The following is a 22,226-nucleotide window of genomic DNA, read 5'->3' on the forward strand; positions in this document are numbered from 1 at the left end:
TATTTAGGCAGCTTTTTAAAAACAGATGAGGGAAATTGTGCGATATCATATTGAGAAAAAAAAAAATCAATGCATTGTATGAGTTTTTTTTTTTTTTAATCTTCTCACTGTGCTTTGCAATGATCTGCCCTGGGATCTCTCTGGATGCCTCTGACTTAGCTCACAAGCCCATCAAGCAGCAGGTAAATTTATGATGAGGGAATTCATAATGCATATTTGGATGCACATTTAGACCAGTAGCTTTTAAGGGAACCGCTGCATTTCCTGTGGACCACATTGGTTTTATTGTATAATATTCAAGCTAACATGCTACACTCCAGAGGAATGTAGCTCAGTACATTTAATCAAGCACTGCACTGAAAACTGTAATGATTATATTTTTTATTATAAGAAGGTATGAAATGACACTGTGTGAAAACAATGCGACAAAGCGAAAGTAGCCGCTTGTACTGAACCTTCAGAGAATTATCACCTGAATCTGCAGCTCCCCTCGGCTTTATTGAGCTTTATAGAGGGTATCAGCCCATCGTTAAGCTGGCAGCCTCACAATTTTGCTGTTTTGGTTCACACTCACTGCTCTCTTATTTTCAGCAGCTCTAAAATCTAATTGTACATTACCTGCCCAGCACCAAACAGTAAACAGACACAGTTAACAACTAGCTGGTGAACATAGAGGAGAATTTAGCAGATAAAGAGCCAGATATTTCCCTCAGGAGCTGGTAGAGACCAAAAAAAGGAGCTAAAACAGAGTAAATAGTGCATTTAAATTCATCAGGTGGATAGAAACAAGACTCCAAATGAATGATGATGTTGCTCTGTAACTGCTGAATGTATAAATAAGCAGTAGAATGCTTCTTACACATGAACGCATCAGTACTGACAATAGAAAATGACGATGATATAACACAGGGGCCATTTTTCTGCATGACCAGTCCTTTTACCTTCACTTTTTTTCATTGCATTTAACTGTTGTTTTGTTAAAAAAAGGTTTTGAAAGTTGGACTTGAGTATTTTTATATTGTAGTATCACTGTCTGTGCTGTTGCAAACACTTCTTCAACCACTGTTACACTTGCTACAGTCTCACCTCCTAGAGTCTGTTACTGTCTGCTGTGCACTGCAGGGAGTGGAGTGTGATGTAACACAGCTTCATTCACACATTCACCTCTTAAAACGCAAATCCTCTGCACACGTTGGCAGAATGATGCATGTATGTACGTTCCCAGTCTCCTTAAAACACTCGCACAACAATAGTTTGTCAATGAAGTGAAGATAGGCAGTTAAAATACAAGGAGGGGACACAATACAAATGTGCAGTCCAATGCAATCCAAACTATCACAGTGGTTATGTGAGAAATATTACCTTTGTGAGCCCAGAGAGGTCTTAATTCTATTGTATGGTCATAGCTAGTGATGTAATGGCAGTCAGTGATTTGTTCATTTTTAACTGGGAGGATGGCCCTAACCCCTAACCCTCAAGTAAAAACTATACTGATGGTCAGCATCATCATTGAATGATCCTAGAAATATTATAGGACTTTTATAGGAATACTACAGGCAGCAGTGTGCCTCTATAGAAGATATAGGCCACAATATATTATGGAGTTCAGGGAATATTATAGATAAAGATGAAGGGTGGGAATGAGATTTTATAAATTTACAGCACTGGCAACTGTCAGGCTACTGATATTTCAGAGGCACGGTGGGGATCATCGTTTCTCACTTGCAGAAACTTCAGTCAGAAAAAGTATTGAGTCAGGCAAAATAGACTAAAGTATTCAACTAAACAACCCCAATGCCTCCGCACTCTCTGCTACTAGGGGATGGATAGGGGATGGCAGGTTAACAAGGGGGATGCTTTTTGGTCATTTTGCTCACAAGGGGGATCACAACCCCCTCAGCCACCCTAAAATTCCCTACTGGGTTTTCAATTGCATTATTATTAAATGGTGTGCCATTTTTTTTTAGCCATCACCCTACATTTTTGAACATAATGGAATCTAATATGGCAAAACCACAAACTACGGCCAAATAGTTGAATCAATGCCCGTAGGACATACTGTCAACTCAAACTGACAATTGCAAGCTTCACAATGGTAGTATTGTTGCAGAACTCTGTAAGTGGGTTGCATCACGCTGCATGCAGCAGCAGTTGCTTTTATTGTGTCGACACCTGTAAATTCCTTCCAGGCCTGAGAGGAGTTCAGGCAGTTCGGCAGCAGTTTTCAGTGTGAAAATCATTTTGTCACCAATTAGGACCCTGTGCAGTTACTGAGTCCCTTTTCATAAGTTGTAAAAGATAAGAAAATTGTGTACATTTTTTTAAGAAAGTGCTGTGGTTTCCTTTTTTTGAAAGCAAATCTCTTTGCAGACACTAACGACTTTGTCAGGCAGTATTCATAGTGTTCATTTTGGTACGGAAAATATCTTGCTTATCTCAATGGCACAAAGCACATATTCTTTCTTACTGAAAAAGAAAAACAGGAAAGAATTCTGTGCAGATTTTACCCTCACATGGTAATCTCCAGCTCAGTAGTCTAAAATTGGGAGGACAAATTTAATTTGCATCTGAAAACAGTCCCCTGATTGATGATTGCTTAAAATATCTAGTGTTCAATGTTTAAATGCTATCACAGGAATTCCTATAGAGCCCGTGCTGTGTTTTGGTCTCTTTCAACTCACAACATCAAATTTTAATGACTAGCATCAAATAGAGTTAGTACCTTCAGGAAACAGCAGAGCTCAAGAAAAGAGAAAACACAACTTGCAAGGCTATTTTCTCTTTCATCGCTGGGATAAATGCAAACCATGTGGCCTGTTTTGACCAATTTTCCATACATTAGCTTTTTTTTCCATGTAATTTCTCAGTACAGCAAGGTGAGTCTAAATTGATTTAGTCTGCTTTTTCCTTAATGTACATGGCATTCACTGTTGGCAGCAACTGGGCTGAAATCCAGCGAACCATCCTGACACACATTAACCTGAAGTACTGTGAAAGAGGCAAAGGTCTCACCTGCATTCAGTCTTTAATTAAAGGCTACTGAGGGCAATGGAGGATGGGAATAACAACAGAGCACAGCTTTAAATCAGCCAGTTCAACGTTAAGTCTACCAGACGTCGGTTTTTGTAATACCTGGAATAAGATTGCTTTAAATTGCTTCCTTTAATGACTTTTCCTCCATATTGAGGCTGATGTTTAAATGAGGATCACAAAGGGAAGCTGCGCTGAGAGCTTGGCCTAAGCAACAAATTGAATGTTATTTTAGCAGAGAGCAATTAAAAAACAGCTTCTCAGAGCTAACACCTGTTGAGTGAGCAATTCAAAGGCAAAAATCCACATTTCATTAGTTCCTGCCATATGGAATATGACAAACACAGCCACTTTCTATTAAAAATCACAATATTCACAAATGTTTGGGCACAAATTGTGTTTGAAAACACTGCTATGATACCGTTTTTCAGTGTTCTGGCAATTATTTTTGGTGGCCTAGGGCTGACTGTGCCAGCTCGAAGTTCACACTTAGCCTTGTTATAACCTCAGTGTTTTCTTAATGGAGATTCACATGTCACTAAATTAAAAGAGGTGGCATCACACAAACTAGTTCTTACAGTGATATGTTCTTACCATCAGTGAAAGAAGTGTTCCCATCCAAGGAACAGTGCATAAAATGTTCCATAAGTAAAGGTATGCGTGTATTGTGAACTGTAAGTATCAAAAGTAAAATAACCATGAGGCAGAAAAATGGCCCCATGTGAGTGTTATAATAATATTCACTTCTATTACTATATTATTATTACTGCTACAATAATGTTTAAGTTGAATTTTAATGTTTTTTACTGCTGGGTAGTTTAATCTATCCCAAATGCATCATGTTTTATAAGTTCACCCTCCAATTTCTTTGTCAAATTTTAATAGGTAAAGTGACATCTAGTAATGGACGAACAGTGTACCCAGTGGACTGTGAGGGGTAGAAGTGTAAAGTGGCAGAAAAAAAAAAAAATCAAATGCAAGTACATGTTTGTATTTCAGTATAATACCTGGGTAAATGTACTTACTTATTTTCCAACACTATGACAAAATATTCAGACCTGCAGCGGCCAGGTGGAGCTGCTTTAGTTGAACTGAATTCACTGACAAAGCTAATGTTAGCTTACTAATAAAACACAATTAGACTGAAGAAACATAATACTGAATATGATCAACACATCTGACATGACACTTATTAAAATGCTGTTTCACTATGATGCCATCTGGGCACAAAAACTACAACAACTTAAGAATGTAAACTACTTTAGCCATTTTGAATATTTCCCACCCATTCTTAACTGAATGAATACTTACTGTAGAATGGAGATATGCATTTACAAGTCATACCTACAATTAAAGGACTGGCAGGCAATTTATCATTTCCCCCAAAACTGGAATTTTCAGAAACTATGCTACAGCTTGTGAAGCTACAGTCACTTCCTGTTGACATGGTTGATTGCTTTTAATGGACAGTGATGCAGATCTTTATCCTTGCACATGAGTAAAGTCTTTAGTATGAGGCATTTCTTATCTTCTGGACTAGTGGTGCAACCATTTGGTAAATCCCTAGACTGAAACTAGCTAGTAGTTTACACACACTTTACACACAAACTTGGTGATGGACTTACAACCCAATCCTGATGAAAGCACAGGGGTGAGATCACACACTGAATCTTTTATGCTGTTCATTACACAACACACAAGGAGGGGAGAGCAGCAAAGAAGATGATTTCTTTGCCAAAGCCTCAGTTCTCTTCACTCATTTTACCTCCCCAAAAAGCCTACAATTCTGCAAAACAAATTATATTTTGACATTTGGGGATTTTCAGAAAAATACCAATTTCCCGCTCAAAATACCAGAGTGGCACACCCTCTTGTGTTTCATCTGAATGCATGTGGTTAATTGTCATAGTGAATTAAGATTGGGCTAATGTGGGTTTTTTAGCAGGCTGGTGGTTACAAAGTCAACACTGGGTTGTGGTCATGGGGAAGAAAAAAAGTTGGATTTTGGTAGAACACAGGGATTTGAAGAAAGAGCCCATTCTGGGGTTTAGTTGTGCCATACAAGTAGAATGAGAGCGTATCCTGGATTTTCCCCAGCTGAACGCTAAGCTGCGGTGGCTACGCTAAGATGTCTCAAGCTTCCCATACAGAAATAAGAGGATAACTTGGCATGGTGTGTACAGCACAAATCTTTGACCCAGAATTACTAGTGTCTGACCCAAAATACATTTAGCTAGGCCCATATTTCTGTGCAAACTCTCTCCTCAGATAGCTTGACAGCTTATGCCAGCACACAAAACTAATGTGTAAAAGACAAAGAATGCAGGATCACTCATTGAAGCACAACAGGATATAAACTTTCATTTGGATGGAGGCAATAGCTTGCTTAAATAAACAGGAGTGATCGCTCAAATCCAATGGCTCTTTTATTTTCAAAAAGCTTCACTTAAGTATTTACAGTTTGTGCAAAAACATTTAAAGGTTTCAAGGACTTTACATTGTAAGTTCAACCTCAAGGCACATACATGGAACAACATCAATATTTCATCATGAGAACAGAAATTTAACTTTGGTTCCTAAGAAAACTTGGTGTGGGTGGCTAACGTAACACTGCAGCGTCTCAATGAGAAGCTCGGATGGCAAAGTATCCCAACATAGCCGTTTTACATGCACTGTAGATTTCCAGCCTATATGAGAACCTTTCTCTACGGTTGCTCAAACTGTACCTCAACCACCGCTGAAAAAATACATGAAAGTCCAAAACCCAGTATGACAAAAATGAAGGGCTATGAAGCTAAATACAGTACATGCAAAAATCCTTGAATGGATGTCACTGGCTAATAGATATTTGCAGTTTTGCTTACAGGAAGAAAAGATGACCTTCAATATACTCTGTTTCAACCACTCGTGTCTTGTCTGAATTGACCTCTCAAGAGATGAAACATAAGTACGTCAATGTGATTCAGTGAGCTTTTACGGGATATTACTTCTCTGCACCCAGAAACAGTAATAATATGACGCTAGCAGTCTTTAATATGTTTTGTGTAATTCCATCGGTCACGGCACTGCAGCCGCATTCTTTTATCAAGCAAATAGAAAATTAAGAGTAATGAACACTGCAAAACAACAACCAAAGCTCCTTCCCCCGTCTGCTTGAATCATTAGCCATGCACCGCTTAAGGTCTGGCACTATGGATGAACAGTCTCTCGTTAGCTACTGCGTGTCACGCTCAGTGTTGTTCTTCCTGTTAATACTGTTATTGTTGCTGCCGTGGCTGCAATCTGTTGGGAGAAATGTGCTTTCCGCTCAGCGTTCTTGTTGCCGTCTTTTTTATGTCTCATCCTCTCTTCTCTCCTTTTCTTCCTCCCACTCAACCCTCTCTCTCTCTCTCTCTCTAGTTAATCATTCAGTCCTGCATAAAAGGTAAGGCAAATATCTGTCTCTGTTACACATTCACAGACAGAGGACACAACACTATATTTTGCGATAGTTTGACCCTCCTTGTTTGATCTGCACGTGACTTAAAATGGGGCTTTCGTTGCTAACAAAGAAAAAGCAAAACAAGATCTGATGAAAATGTTCAAGTGTTTATGGTCCGCTGTGGATATTAGTAGAAAAAGTTCAAATAAAAAGTGGGGATGCTTTGATAACCACAGAAGATCTTAGTATTAATAAACCCAACATGAAAGCATCCATCTAAACAGGTCATGTATGGAAGTCTTAAAATCTTTAAAATAAATGCGCCTCACCTGCAGGGGAGTGAGATGGTTACAATCATTCATTTTGTCGTAATGCAAATCAACTTATTTCACCAACAGTTTACTCTTAAAAGAATAGTTTGACATTTTGTAAAATACGCTTATTTACTTAAAGCCAAGTTTCAGGTGAGAAGATTGATACCCCTCTAAAGCTTGTATGGTAAATATGAAGCTACAGCTAGCATCCTGTTAGCTTAGCTTAGCATAAAAACAGCAGGGGGGAACAGCAAGCCTGGCACTGTCTAAAGGTAACAAAATGAGCTCCTCTAAGGCTCAGTAATTAACTTCTTGCATGTTTAATTCATGTAAAAGTGACACATTATGAATTTAAGGCTTCATATTAACCTTACAGACATGACAGGGGAGTCACACTTCTCATCTAGCTCGCTGCAAGAGAGTGAAAAAGCTCATCTCCCAAAATGTCCAATTATTGCTTCAAATGTTTTCTGGGTAATAGAGGTTTTGTCTTTTCAGGATATTCTAAAATAAAGTCAAACGAAACTCCAACAAAAGGCGCTGGAAACAACATGTCTGAATAAAAAACATGATTTTAAGACATATGACGCTAAAAGACAAGTTGAGACAGATTTCATTCAGCCATGATGTTCGTCACTGAATTGAAACATGAATTTAAACATTGTGTTGAAGTCTGTGCCTAAGCTTTAACTGAAGTAGTTGCCCATGTGACTGCGATCTGAGCTATTGCTGGAATTTCAGCAAGTGCAGCTACTTTGAGATATTCCAGCTGCAGAGGTGAATCCTATCGGAGATCATCTCAACCCTCTGGAATAACTCGAGTGCAAGCCCTTAAAAATCATGTTACATTAAATGTTCAGCTCAGTCTGTGTTGATCCTCTCCTTTGCACGTTGGAGCAGCTGTATCTGTGCGCCTCACAAAGAGTTAACACACTCCCTCTCCCAGCGTGAGCTCCACGCAGCCAAGTGAAAATAAGGTCTACATATTTTTCTCCCTTTTTTGGTCGAGGATTATGAGGAGAGGGGGGAAACAGGGGAGGGGGGCTGAGGGGTCAGCGGTGGGAATTCTTTAAACTTGGCCCCTCAAAATAAAATCTTGTCAAATCAAATAAAGTCTTCTTAAGAAGTGTATAATGAAGACCTCTCACTGGCACCTCACATGCAAAGAGCTGCCACCACAGCCCCGGAGCTGAAGGACAGGAAAAGTGTTTTAATTGAGCCCATGCAGGGATCAGAGCTGCAGAGACAGACAGGGAGACGGTGAGACAGAAAACAAGGGGAGACAGGGTGAGAATCACCACTGCAGAAACTAATGTGGAGTGAGCATGTGCATTGTTCAGGTGAGCAACCAATAAATGAAGTCGACAGTCTCATAAGTGTACACAAAAGGGTAAATGATGAGGCGCTCGATGAGCTGCTCAGTCACAACCGTGCATTGTGAGGATCATGGGCGGAGTGTCATCTTATTGTTGTAATTTCCTAATTTATCAAAAAGCCTAATGAACGCCGGGACGAGGTTGAAATAAGTGGGAGTATAATTAGCATTATGTGTGTGCTTTCTCAGAATTCATCACACATGCTCCACACACGCATACACACACACGCACACACACAGAGCAAACGAACACAGCCCCCCCCCCCCCCCCCCCCCCCCCATGATAGACCACAGTGGTGAAAATCCATACCATTTAGCCACCAAACACAGAAAACACTGTTAGTTTTAAATGATTCCACATCATTAAGTAGCTCGATGAGCAATAATACTCTAAACAATGCTGTTTGAGCATGAGTAATGTCGTCTGGGTAATGGACTCCAGGGGAATTGTGGAGGTAAAGTGATCTATGCAGCTTTTTTTCTTTCTCTCTGTCTGTCTTGCCCTCCCTTGCTCCTCTGTCCCACACACGACGCTGAGGGAAACTGCCCCCTTGTGGCCTCACTTGCCAAAACAGGGAAAAAAGAAGCAGAACAAATTAGGGAATTTCTTAAGAGGGATCGGCAAGTCTCCGCACATCCTATGCACCTCATTAGGGACAATAATCCTTTGTTGCTTTTAAACTCCTGTTAATAATTGCAGCTCATAACTAAAAAAAAATGTGCTGAAAATGACACGTCCTTTTTTAGAGTTTTCCAAAAAAGTGTCTTTACTAACCTCACCTTTGCTCCACCACCGGTAGAACAAAGATGCTTTTAGTATACGGGCACTTTTGGGAAATCTCAGTGCAGGTTTTTCCACCGTATCGATGACATTCTCCCTACACAACCATTCACAATCCTGCACGTGTGATCACCACCTCTGCTCATTTCCTGCCTTGCTTCCATTAATAAAAAAGTGCACTTCAATTCTTTTTACAACATGCCACCAGTGAACCAGTGCTATATTTCCACAGTGCTCTAATCAGCAGTGTTTTGATTTCCCCTGTGCTGTGTTGTCTTTACTACTGTTCTGTTGTACTGGGGAGGGTTTGCAGTGTTTCAAAGCGCAAAAAGGCCATATTTTGCTTCTGTGGTTAGCAAAGGATCCCAGCCCTCTAAGCGCCCTTACATTTCCAAGGTTGACAGCGTTCGTCAGAAGCTACACCCAGGGTGCCGTGATTGTACAAATCCATGTTCATGTACAGTACTGACCATTAAAACAACTTTCAAAACCCTGCTGGTTATAAAAAAAGAAACACTTGTATCTCTTTTTCTAAGAATAAAAAAGATAGCAGAGAATCCCACATTATTATCCACAGTATAAATTACATCGTAGACAGAACTTGGAAATATATATAGTACAGTTATATTTGACTAGAATTTTTATGTGTTTTCTTGTCTACACAAATGATGTATGTCTGTGTGTATTTATGCATGTATTGTTAGGTGTTTCTGTTGTGTGTGTGTGTGTGTGTGTGTGTGAATGTGTGAATGCCTCTGTACTATTTGCTGCTGCATCACGTGTGGCAGAACTCTGTACTGGGCACGTTGCTGCTCTTGCAGTAGGCTATGCTGTTGTTACTGAGGTGACAGTCTCTAAATCCAATGCCCCCATTAGGCGTGTAGATGGGCTGAATGCGAAAATCTCCTTTGAGCAGCTGCTCATTGTTCAGCGCCACTATCTGGAAACTGGTCTCAGTCATCTCCAGAATGGAGTTATCCTTCTTGGTTCCAGCCTCGCAGTAGTCATCTTTTCTCCTGCCCCGGTTGTATTTCCACTTGGTCGAAGATGACCGGCTTCTCCTGTGCATGCGCCAGCAGAACAGGCTGAGCAGTGTTACCAGGACGATAAGCACTACCCCACCTATGATCCCAGCCATTAGCAGTGTGGAGTTGATGCTCTCCTGAGGAGCTTGCTCTCTACCAGGAGGTTTCGTAGACACAGCAGACTTGGTCCTGGTCTCAGAGCATATAGTATCCTCTCCGGGCCTATAGGAATTAAGGGTGTCCAGCACGTGCACGCAGATCCGATACATAGACCGGGGATCCAGGTTGGTGAGGCTAATATGCCGCCGGTCCCCGCTCACGGTCCGCTCCCGCATTCCTTCGTTTATTTGGCTTTGGCCCCTTTTGACCCAAGTGACCTTGTAGGCTGTGACGGTGAAATAAGAAGCCCAGCTCACCTCAATACTGGTGGAGTTGACCAGATGGAAGGAGATCTTAAGGGGGTCCTCATAAGGAGGCACGGGACCAGGAGGGTTGTTATGGACTGGGGGTAAGGGTGGGGAGGGTGAGTCAAAGTAGTAAGGAATGGATGTGGTGATGAGGGTGGAGATCATGGTGGTGATAGGGATGGTTGTGGGTGGGGGAGGGGGCGTGGAGCGGAGGGTTGGCCAGGGTGGCAGGTCAGTATCAACTGGGCACTCTATAATATCCAGCGTGAGCTCTCTGATTGCCATGCCACGCACCTTGTCTGGACTCAGGCACACGAACCCTCGGGCATTGATGGTGGACGGCAAAGACTTGAGCCACACCACCACCCATTTCACGGCACAGTCACAACGCCAGGGGTTATTTCGCACCATAAGATGCCTTAGACTTGACAGGCCATCGAACACACCCTGTGTAAGAGTCTGAAGCTGGTTGCTGGAGATATCCAGTTTTTCCAGCCTATTTAGCACGGCGAAGGCTGCCACAGGGATCTGGTCGATCTGGTTTTCCTGTAGGCTGAGTTTGACCAGTGACTGGCTAGGTAGGAGGGGAGGGGGGAAGGTGAGTGAATTGCGGGCCAGGGCCAGCTCACGGAGGTTGACCAGGTCCTGGAAGGTCCCTGGTGCAATGCCCTCATCCGTCAGCAGGTTCCCGTCCAGCAGGAGGCGCTGCAGGCGTGTCACATTCTGAAAGGCCTCCTCTGCAATGACAGCAATGCGGTTCTCATCCAACCGCAACTCTTTTAGGTCCTCTGGGAGGCCAATTGGAACGCTGCTTAAGTGATTCTTGGTAAGAAAGAGGAGTTTGAGGCTTACTGCCTCACGAAAGGCTCCTTCTTCCACCCCTACTGTGGAGATGGAGTTATCATCAAGGTGCAGCTCCTCTAGTCGAGTCAACTGGGCCAGGGCTGCCTTGGAGATCGTTTGGATATTGTTCTCCTGGAGATGCAGGACCCTGGTGTTTTTGGGCAGATTGATGGGGAACTCGTCCAGCTGGTTGCCGTAGAGATACACAGTCTCCACAGAAGCCAGATTGTGAAGTTCTACAGGAAAGCCAGCATTGTTTATCTGGTTGTTATGTAGGAAGAGGACCTTGAAGCCCTCCTGTATCCCCAGAGGCACTGATGTCAGGCTGCGTTCATTGCAGTACACAAACTGGTTGTCACAACGACACTCCTCTGGGCAAGAGGCACCCAAGCTGAATTGCATTTGGAGGCTTAGGATGACAGTCAACCAAAATTGCAAGAATGAAGCCCAATCTTTATTCCAGGGTCCAGCAAGAAACTCCATAGTGGAAAAACAAAACAGGAAAAGGGAAACCAAAAATGAAAAAGAACTGGGAGGGAATAAAACAAATATGGAAATCAGAAAGGCAATGAAGTATATATCCACCAAAAACCAGACCCACGAAAGGTCCACCTAGCAGAGTTTGGTAATGATGCAGTTAGCTGGTAAATGAGCAGGAAACCGTGGGAGTAATCCTGTAAATGCTAGTCCTAAGCTGAAGAACGATGGTCTCATTAGTGGTGGCCGGTCCTCTGACTGACTCCATCCATGCTGAGACGTCAGACCATAGCAGGACTCTTTACTCGTTGCTCCATGCAGAGCTCAGCCAGGGCCAATTTGAAGCCACGCAGTAGAGAGCCACCACAGGCTCCGCTCGCCTGTCCGTCACACACTGCCGGTCCCCGACTGGGGCAGAGTCCAAGGGGGGTGACATTTGGATCCACAGACCTGTGAGAAAACAAAGAAATGCTGGATTAGTATATTTAGGGGTGGTCTGTTCCCAGAAAAAAGAGGCCTCTGTTTTCCTTCTCTTCCTCTGTCTCTTTATTTGACATACAAACACTTGCACGCACGCACGCACGCACACGCGCGCACACACACACACACACACACACACACACACACACACACACACACACACACACCAACCGTCTTTCCCTCTCTCATACTCTTTGCCTCTCTCTCTTACAGACAGACAGAGTCACAAAACATATCGTTCACTGCTGATGTCAAATTATGCGATGGTTTTTTAAAAAAAGAGTCAAACCATCTGATAAATATTCAGAACAGCTCTTGCACATCCGGTTTCACAGACATAAAGAAGGCTTTTATCCCTTCCGCTCTATCAAAGGAGGGAATAGAGCACTGCAAGGACACACACTCGTGGATTCACGGAGGTTCTGAGCAACATCAATGCCGCTTAATGGAAAACAGGCTAAAAAGAGATTAAGCTAAAAAAGACATCACCTCTTTATGTGCCAACATGGAAGCACAGAATATTTTTTGGAGCAAAAAAAAAAAAAATGAAACTGAAAACAAGATACAACTGTCGCTTTTCTGTCTGCTTGAGTAGACACTCTGGGCAGAGGTACATGAGTAAACACACAAGTGCTTACAGTAAACAGAGCCAATTGTTTTGCCGGTGGCCTAAGGAGGAGCTCGCTATTAAGCTTATGCCTGAACTCACCACCAAACTTAAGAAGGGCATGCAGAGAGATATTACGAAACAAAGGCGAGGCAATCGAGGAATGAAAACCTTGCATATCTGCTCCTCCTCTCACTAGAGTGACATATATCAGCTGTCAAATGAAATGGGATTGGAAAATAATTTAGTCCCTCCACCTGCAATAAATGATCGATACAGGCTATTTTTCAGCATGGAGAGGCTTGTTGTAAAGCACAAGGCCATTGGATTACAGTAGAACCTCAGATCCATTATTCCAAGTTTTATGACCCATCAAACATTTTTCCCCTCTTCCCCCACATGATTGAAAGATACTGGTTGACATCGGTAGATTTCAGCTTAACTGAAGCTCCACCCCGAGTCAATGTTGGATGACACACAATAATGGGAAGGATGGGTTGAATGTTAAGCACAGGAACGGCCATGAGTGTGGATTGAGGTGTCCTGCAGGGTTTGTCAAGAAGAGGAGTAGCCACATAATTCAAAAAATAGGTAGACTTCTTGCTGTTGTTGCTCATTTTAACCTAAATTTCAGATTTTATTTTTTTTCCCACATCTGGCAGTCATGACCAGAGAACTATATTTCGTAAAGGAAAGAAAAAATAGTAAAATAAATAATAGTAAGTAAAGCAAATCCATCTATCTGCCTTCGTAGCCTGGCTTCTTTTAACTCCCTGTGTGTGTTTGTTGACGAGATGGAGCCTGCATGGGCTCTTTGTGGCAGAGATGGAGAAACAATCCTTTGACACACATCTGTGATCTACTTTTCTAAATTGAAAGAGCTAAATTTAATCAAATAAGCTTCGGGGGGTATAAGCAACCACATGAGGCATAAAATGTGCTGCCACAGCAGCAGAATCAACAGCAGAAGGCAGCAGCATCAAGATTATTATAGCTGAATAAATAAAGTGTCACCAAGAAACCAAATAATAACCTTAAAAAGAAGCAGGATGCCACGTTGGGCTTTACTGAACAACACCAAACCCCTTGAATAGTGGACAATGAATAGATAGAGGAGGGAAAGTGACAGAAAGACTTTTTTTTTTCTTTTCTTTTTCTTCCTTTTTTATTTAATTTCCAGCCGACGGAGCACAGTTTCTCACCGCCAGATGAACGCTGTGATATGTGGCCAGGACAATCCGATTAGAACTGGATTTAGCGACAGAAACGCAATTAAAAGTTTAAAATGGATAGGGTGTTTAAGAGGCGATAAAAGGCGGATCAGGTATACTTCAAAGCCTGCCCAGTGAGCGGTGTTCATTTGAATGAATTATTTCAAAAGGGGGATTGAAAACCGTGCAGTGCGTTGAGTGAAAGCCCCCCCACCCAAAAAAAAAAAGTCAGGTTTTCTCCGGGGTAAAAAAAAATGTGGAGCGGTGCGCTTTGTAGCGCAGTAATCTTCAACTCGGTGAAACATCTAATTAACCTACAGCTAAATGGGCTAACGATTTTAATTAATCTTAAAAAGTGGTTGGGAAAAGGTGAATTAACGTCAGTTTATGGCTATCTTTGCTGCAGGATGCTCGGGGCTGTAGGTTAGAGAGGTGAAACGTACTGGTGGATGTTTTCACGGGCTTGGTTCAGATAAGGTTCACATATTATGTATTTCATTCAGAATGTCATTTGAAAAGTAGCCGATTCATTCATCTTAGGCCTGTGAGATTTCCTCTACATTTCTCTCCAACTATGTCCCGGGTTATTGAGAAACAGCTACTGTACCTTTTGCGAGCCTTTATCCATTACAAACCCCGCTACAGCGTTCAACTTTTCCCCTTTCTGTGCGCCTCTGTCCTTCATGCAGTCCCGCTGTACGCCCGTGCGTAAAGGTCCGTTCGGTAAAACTGGAGCGAGTCGTTTCCGATTAGCAGCTTGAACCCGGTGAGTCTACGGTACAGCATATTTCCCTGCATGGGTCCCCCACGGCTGTGACTGCGCGTCCGTCCGCACCGCTGTCCACTTTTTTTTGGGTTCCAGCTCCCGGGCGCTTCAACACGGAGCTCCTCCGCTTTAACTCAACACCGTCTGCGGCGCATGAGGAGCGAAGAAAGCGGCGGCAGGGCGACAGCGGAGCCCACTTCTCTCCTTCCACACTCTGCTCGAACGGTGAGGACGCACTCGCCGAAGTGTCCGCCGCCTGATCCGCCACGGGCCATGACGGCCAGCTGCGTCCGTCCGCCGCGCTGTTTAGTGGGGAGCTCAAACTTGCCTTTAGTGTGTACGCAGCTCAGAGCCGGACTCCCTGCGAGTTGTTTTCTTATGGATTCAGTTGATAGTGCGACGTGTGTGCTCTGCTCACCTCTCTCTCTCTCTCTCTCTCTCCCTCCCTCCCTCTCTCTCTCTCTCTCTCTCTCTCTCTCTCTCTGTCCCTCCTCCCCTCCTCAGGATAAAGAATGCATCTCCTCCAGCAGCTCCGTGATGGCTTCAAGCCACAGATCCTCCCCGCTGCCCTCACACTGCAGAATATAGTTTGTCTCCCAGCACACTTCATTCCTACATGCTCTGTGTCTGGCCTATCTAACCTAAGACCACGTCTGGGCTTTCATTTGCATTTTAATCACAAAATCCGGGAATTCGGCCTGGAGTCACATTCTCAATGAAAAATCACTCCGGGCCAGAGTTCTTTTATGTCCCTATAGTTGGTGACTGCCTGACTACAACCAAGCGTCCCTGATGGACTTTATTAGAGATCCTGAAGTTTTGTTGGACTATTTGTAGGCGTGGGGTAAGATTTTTTAAGTTATTTTCGGAGGGGTGTTCTTTTTTAATTACAGCTGGATAATTAGCCCGAGTGGAAAGCACAGTCTCATCTTTGCTTCCTGTGCTCTCCTGCAGTGATTTGAAGCATTTAGACACAGCCAAAGTAATTGCATCTGGCTACGTCGCTTGTTCGTGCTAACACTGATTCAGCAGTGCACCGCTGCTCTGCCCGCACTCTACAAGCCGCCCCGCGCGCGCGCGCACGCACACGCGAGCCCCTACATCCAGCTGTGTTCTCACTGTCTCCCTGCGCGCGCACTCATTCTTTGACGCCACGGAAAACTCACACGCGCACATGCATCCATATAGATTACCATTCAAATATTTCAACACACACACACACACACACACACACACACACACACAAAGAATCACTTTTAAAGTTGAAGTGAAATTAAAGTGAGACTTTGTCAGCTAACTTCTGAAAGAGGAAATAAAACTGAACGATGAGCAATAAAACCAGTTCACTACCCTGAGTTTTGCTTTTTGGCCTACAGTCTTAATTGGCTGGACTGACCCTTAGCTTTGGGTCGCTAATGTTAGCTAATGTTTGTAAATTTAAAATAGATATTGCTGCAAACCACATTACCAGATTAATTTGCTGTCTTTATGGCTACTTTTTTATTTGTGCTACTGTTAGACCAACTCCTAGCTTTCACCATTAGCCTGCAATCATCACTTGCCTCAACTGCTATTGCAAAACATTATAGTTTAAGTTGGATCCTCTCCGTATGTGACATCACTTCAGTGCATTATTAAAGTTAAAATGAGTCGACACTGAGTTTCTGTTTCACGGGACATGAACAGCTGTCTCCTGGGTGAAAGTCCTGTGTTTGTTTGACCCATCTCTCCATATGTAGACTTTCTTGCTCTTTATACTACGTCGCCTGTGACTTCCTCCTTTGCTCAAGTCACAATTATTACAGCCACTAGAAGTCACCACCTAGCAATAAATGTAAATATGCACAGTCGAGCTATACGGTTATTTTTCTGTTGAGGACAGCTGGATGTTGGAAGACTACAGTTACGTCATGGAAGTTGGTAGTGCAACACGGAAGATGTGTGTCTCGTAGCAGTGCTGTGTATCGAATGCTGGCTGTCATCGTCGCCATAGCAAATACACAGAGGCTTGAAGCTTCGAAGCCATTTCTGCAAATATGTACAAAATAATTGTATCCTCTTTTGAAAATCTCGTTAGAATTTTTTACTTCCTTACACAGGAAAGGAAATATAAATTACAACAACACTAAAAGTGCCACGTTCCAGCGTTTCCCATGTTAGTTTATAGGCGCAGTCAGGGTCAGAAAGGCACACAGGAGTCACAAGATCCCCACAGGTCAGCATGTGCATGTTCGCCTTTCATCTCTGCCTCCATTTGCCAAGTAGTATTAATGTCGCTCTGTGGCCTTTGGTGACCCACGTCTACATATACAAGTCCTGAAAATTTTCAGAACAAATTATGCAGCTCACGATCAAATCACCTGTGTCGTTTTGTCCAATCAGGCGGTCCAGAGTGCGTTCCATTGAAGTCTCTCAATACGTCAAGTCTCCCCGAGATGATTTGGTTGTTCTCAGTGTTTGCCTTTCATGTTTAATTTCGGCAGCCACGTTCCCGAGATGGACGGCTGTTGCGAGGCCCAGTCCACAATATTTAATTCCTTCATAAATCAAGCTTCTGTGCACGGCATGAATTATTGATTGAGTGAATTTAGAGGAAACAGCCTATTTTTATTTTCTCCTTGATGGACATGTTTTGCAGTAGTGCGCTCTGTCCCTGGTCGGTGCAGCATTATGGAATGTCTCTTTTCAGGCACGCAAATGGGGATGAAATGACAGACGCTCAAATGGGTGAATGAAGGGCGAGAGGCAAATGTGCTCGAGCCATTATCCACTATGTTAATTTTGTTTTGCTCATTGTTGTCGGGCAAAATAACAATAGTTCGATGTACAATAGCCCGAACATATTGATTGCGTTGGATCAAAAATGACTTGAAAAATGTAAAGCTTAATAGAACAGATTCTGTAAGTGAAAAAGTGAGCCATCCTTATTGTGCCTTCTTCTGGCAGCCTTGCTCTAAAGCTTCGTGAGGATATACTGTATATATTTAAACTCTATATTGCACACACGCTGCTAAATATTTCAGTCTACACCCTCTCTTGAATCTCAAAGTGGAAATTCCCTTCTCTGCCTTACCCAGAGACCTTCCCAGAGTTTTGGTGTGGCATATTTACTCTGCACGCTTGTGTACCTTGATAAAACTGCAGATACACATGACCCCAGAGCACATCAAAGCCTGCTCTGTCCATCTGCTCCTGTTCAGGCCCCAAACAGTGTAAAAGGAGGGTAGAGGGGGGGAAAAGTCCACTCAGATATGCAGATATGTTTATCCCTTGGATATATTCATTCTATTCCCCGGAGACATCATTAGCTTATCACATTTCTCCCTGCATGAATTTACATCTGGACACCGAAAGGCACTTCAAAGGTGCCAACGGCATCACTGTTTAAAAACCTCCCCACAAGTATTGGCAAGATCTTTGCGAGAGCTAACTGTGGGAAGCCACAGTAATATTGCAAATCGCCGTAGCCGTGATATAATCAGTCCATTCCCTCGAGATTTCAGTGGCTTAAAGAAAAATATGCTGATAATGTTTAGTGTGGGCGATCAATGCGTTCATTAATTTCTAAGGCGATGTAATTATGTTTACCCCCGTCGATTATCAATCTACATGCCTCTAATGTCACAGCAGGGCTCCCACAAGAGAGCGGCGCATTTTCACTGCTGAGGAAACTAGTCAGCTGACAACATACTGTGTATTTTACTCAAGGAGCTGAGAGGAGACGAGGCAGTCGGAGGATTGCACCAACTCCTGAGCCCCTCTAGACCGAAACCCATTTTTTCTTCCACTCTGTCTCTGTGCAAACATATCATGAATGACAGACACTGAAAAATACAATAAACAAAGCATGCAGTGCACACACAAGAAACAGAAAATAAGATACTTTGTAAGAGGATGAAATGTGGGTCTCTAATTAGATGGCACGGCTAAACAGCATTTACCTCCCCACCTTCCTGCCTTGTTGAAGTCAAACAAATCGCCCCCCTGACTGTCATGTAAGAAAACTCAATACAGCGCCACTCCATCTGAGCCTTCCTGATGTCACATGGTGTGTTATATGTGACATTTAAAATGTATAAAAGATTTATTTGGAAGACTTAAAGTTGCTTTTATAAGAAGAGAAAAATGATCTGTCAAAAGGCCGGCGATGCTCAATCAGGGTCATTTCATGAGTATAGCGAAGGCAGGGCGCTCTCACGTGAGCATGTGAATTATAGGGGAGGCAAAGTGAATGCAGTGTCCTGACTGAATGCTGCCCTGTGCTAATGCCAGGCTGTAAAAACACTGACTTGACAACAAGCAAGCCCCTGTAGTTCTGCTGAGGGAGGGATGGGGGAGAGCAGAGTGAGAGGGGGAGAGAGGGGAGCACAGAGAGGGAAAGAGGCAGAAGGAAAGGGGTGGGGAGCTTTAAAATGCTCAAAAAGAGGACAGGAAGAGGGGATTGTGGATTACTGCTGTTTCTGACATGTGTCTGCCATGTCGTCCTTGTCCTCCAGAGATTTAATACCTCAGACAACTGCTTAGCGACATATAATTGTTGAGATAAGTGGTGGCCATTTTGTGCTGACATGTGCTGCTCTCTGCCATGAAAAATAAAATAGTTTGAAAGAGCAATCCACTCTTGGAAGGTCTTACTTTACTTCACATCTCCAGGTTTTGATGTTCAGTGCCTCCGCGTATGACCGTTACATTCCAGTCGGAGAGCTCAGCGTCTGATTTGCAGAAAATTAAATACCAATTAAATACCAATCAGTAAAAAAAACCCAGAAGATCGTTTAACAACACCTCTGTCAGTATTTGCACCACCCTCAAAGACTCCTTGAACCACCGGGATGAGAGAATATTCTCTCTCTATGTAGCACGTTTCTTCAGTTGCGCCTCTTTTTGGCCACAGCTAAATTAAGATGAAATTTTCCACACACATTCATCATTGTCTGACTTTTCTGCCAGCGCCACCATGAGGTTGACATTTCGGTTTATTAGTGACATGTCTTGACAACTATTAGATGGATTACCGTGAAATTTGACACTGATATCCATGGAATCCAGGGTCGAGACTTCGGTGATCCCCTTACTTTTGCTGTGGTGCCACCAAAAGGTTAAAGTGTTATTTTGTGTCTAAAAATGTTGTACAGACCTCCATCTTTCCAAGAGGATGAATTATAATAACTTTGGCAATCACCCGACCTTGATTCAGGGTTTTACTTTGCCTAATACTTTTGCTAATGATCAAATATCTGCAGAATTAATGCAATTCCCAGCAGCTGCACCTTGTTTCGTGCTAATTAGCGAACAATTGCATGCTAACATGCAAAAGTGAGGCAGTGAATATGGTAAACATATGCCTGCTAAACATTCTGATGTTAGCATTTAGCTCAAAACACTGTTGTGCTCAGGTGCAGCCTCACAGAGCTGCTAGCATGGCTGTAGACTCTTGTTCAAAGATTGCCAGGTGTGCATTTTTTGCAACATTTGATGCTGTGTGACTTGAGTAATAAACATTTGTACATCCACTCTATTTACGTCACTTCCTCCATTTCTTCATGTGACTTTAAACTGTTTCTTGGGAGTAGATCTTTTTGCTTCAGACCTGTTTGAGTTAACGGAATTAAAAGTAAGAATGGCCAAAGAACATGTCTAAGCATTATCTCTGAAACATGTTCTTTAATTACCACTGATGTTTTACAGTGAAATGTGTTTCAACTTAATCCCCATTTTCCTGGAAATAGTGGCATGTCATGGAGTTGTCTACATTTGGGCAGATATTAGATGTTAGAAAAAGATACAACATAAAGCTGAGAAATGTAAAGTACTTCATGTGTGGTTGTTTTGAAAGGCTTAAATGTGTGTGTCCTGAGAACTTTGGAAATCCTTGACTTTCACCTTACTTGGTGGAAATGTGCTGCCACACAGGATTTCCTTATCATTTTATAGACCGTGGGGGATAACCACACAGCCAAAGAAAGAATGACACAGCACTGATTTGCTGAAGACAGCCATGCTGTTTAAGGGTAAAAGTAAAGGGTCCCACGAGATGGCAACTTACAAGAGATCATCAGAGAAAGAACAGAAGAGGAGAAAAATAGACAGATGCCAGGAAGGAGCAGGTCTTGGGGTCACGCGAAAGATGGGCCTGATCCCACCTCCAATCCCAGCAGCTTTTCTTCTGTTTGAAGTCACATCTGGGCTAAATTTCCCCTTCTGAGTTTAGCAAAAAGGAAGTCTTCTGGGTGGGTGGAAGGAGCTCAGGGCTGCTCCTGCCTCCCAAGCTAAACAGTACAAATACTGCAGATCCATGAGTCACTGGAGCGAGAACTTAACAAACATATATCCAGACCCTGAGTCAGTGCTCATCGTGGTGCATCTGTGATGAGTACTGGAATGACACAGATGTCTTATCAGTATCAGTCATTCAGAGGTGAACGCGAGAAGTTTCATCCATCCTGCCAGACTCCTGCAGCGTCAGATGGGGGTGTGAGGTGTGGGCCACTAAACACTATAAATCTCAAAATAAAACATCTCCAGTAATCACACTCCCTCACACTAAAGGTTATGATAGTCTTCAGCAGTGTGGGGATGCCGGGTTGTCTTAAACTGCTTATTATTCTGCTGACTGGGAAAAAAATGTGTACAATTACTTCTGAGTAAACTCTAGTCAGGAGGTCAAAAGATGAATCCAAGGGGTCACTGGATGATTACAGGGGAAGAAAATAACAAAAATCTAATCTTGCCACACACATTATGTTGACTTTTCTGAGTTTTCCCTTTTTACTACTTACATGTTAACTTATTTCACCTCTTGGGGCCTGAAAATGTTCCCATGAAATAGTTTAAAACAAAAGTCTATGGCTGGGGGTGGACAGTGCTTTGTATTCAGGGGTGGTAAGGGGTGGCAACGTTTACAGGTGTAGAACCACTACTCTAAGCTCTGTCGTTAAAACCCATACAGCGTGTCAAAAAACAGAATTACATGCACGTTTTCCGATAAAGATAAAAGTGTTTGGATATATGCTTGTATTTCATATGCAATGAAATGATGATTGATGAACGATTCAACAAGTGAAAACAGTTGCATTAAGTTATCTAACTTTACGACGTTGTAGAAAACGACCCTGATGACATCATCAGAGCTGTGTGTTGAATCCACTGACCCACGCTAGAGGCTAAAAGTCTTGGCCTCTGCTCCATTGATTTTGGTACTTTTCCTCAGACTTCTCCAGCTTCATGGAAGTCCAATACTAGATCGACCAAAAAACTCTGGTTCAAGGCTGCTTTGTTAAAACCAATAAACTCGTTATTCAAGCTGCCGAAACACCATTCATGTTTTACAGTGAAGATAAAAACTGCTTGGACAGATGATAGTGTTTAATGTGAAATGTCAGTGTGTATTGTGATCATTTTGGCCAATGTAATGACATTGTAGGACGTTTATATTGTTACATGCTAGTGGGTTTTGAGCCTATCAAGCATTTTTCATTTGTGTAATTTG

The 22,226-nt window shown here is 42.7% G+C and overlaps 1 protein-coding gene across 2 annotated transcripts in view; it reads right to left on the bottom strand.

The window, feature by feature from the left end:
- Positions 1–5,445: 5,445 nt before the first annotated feature.
- The window catches only part of flrt2 (fibronectin leucine rich transmembrane protein 2), a 41,354-nt gene continuing 24,573 nt past the window's right edge, over positions 5,446–22,226 (bottom strand). The window contains exons 1-2 of one of the 2 annotated variants that reach the window (XM_076756424.1): positions 14,579–15,115; positions 5,446–12,123 (exon numbers count right to left, since the gene is read on the bottom strand). In XM_076756424.1, coding sequence (XP_076612539.1) covers positions 9,697–11,679 — 1,983 coding nt within the window. In that variant the 5' untranslated portion in view covers positions 11,680–12,123; positions 14,579–15,115 and the 3' untranslated portion in view covers positions 5,446–9,696. Of the gene's footprint in view, positions 12,124–14,578; positions 15,116–22,226 lie in introns of those variants that run through there. The other variant, XM_076756425.1, reaches the window with a different exon arrangement.

Source organism: Chaetodon auriga, chromosome 18, assembly GCF_051107435.1.
Source record: "Chaetodon auriga isolate fChaAug3 chromosome 18, fChaAug3.hap1, whole genome shotgun sequence".
NCBI lineage: Eukaryota > Metazoa > Chordata > Actinopteri > Chaetodontiformes > Chaetodontidae > Chaetodon > Chaetodon auriga.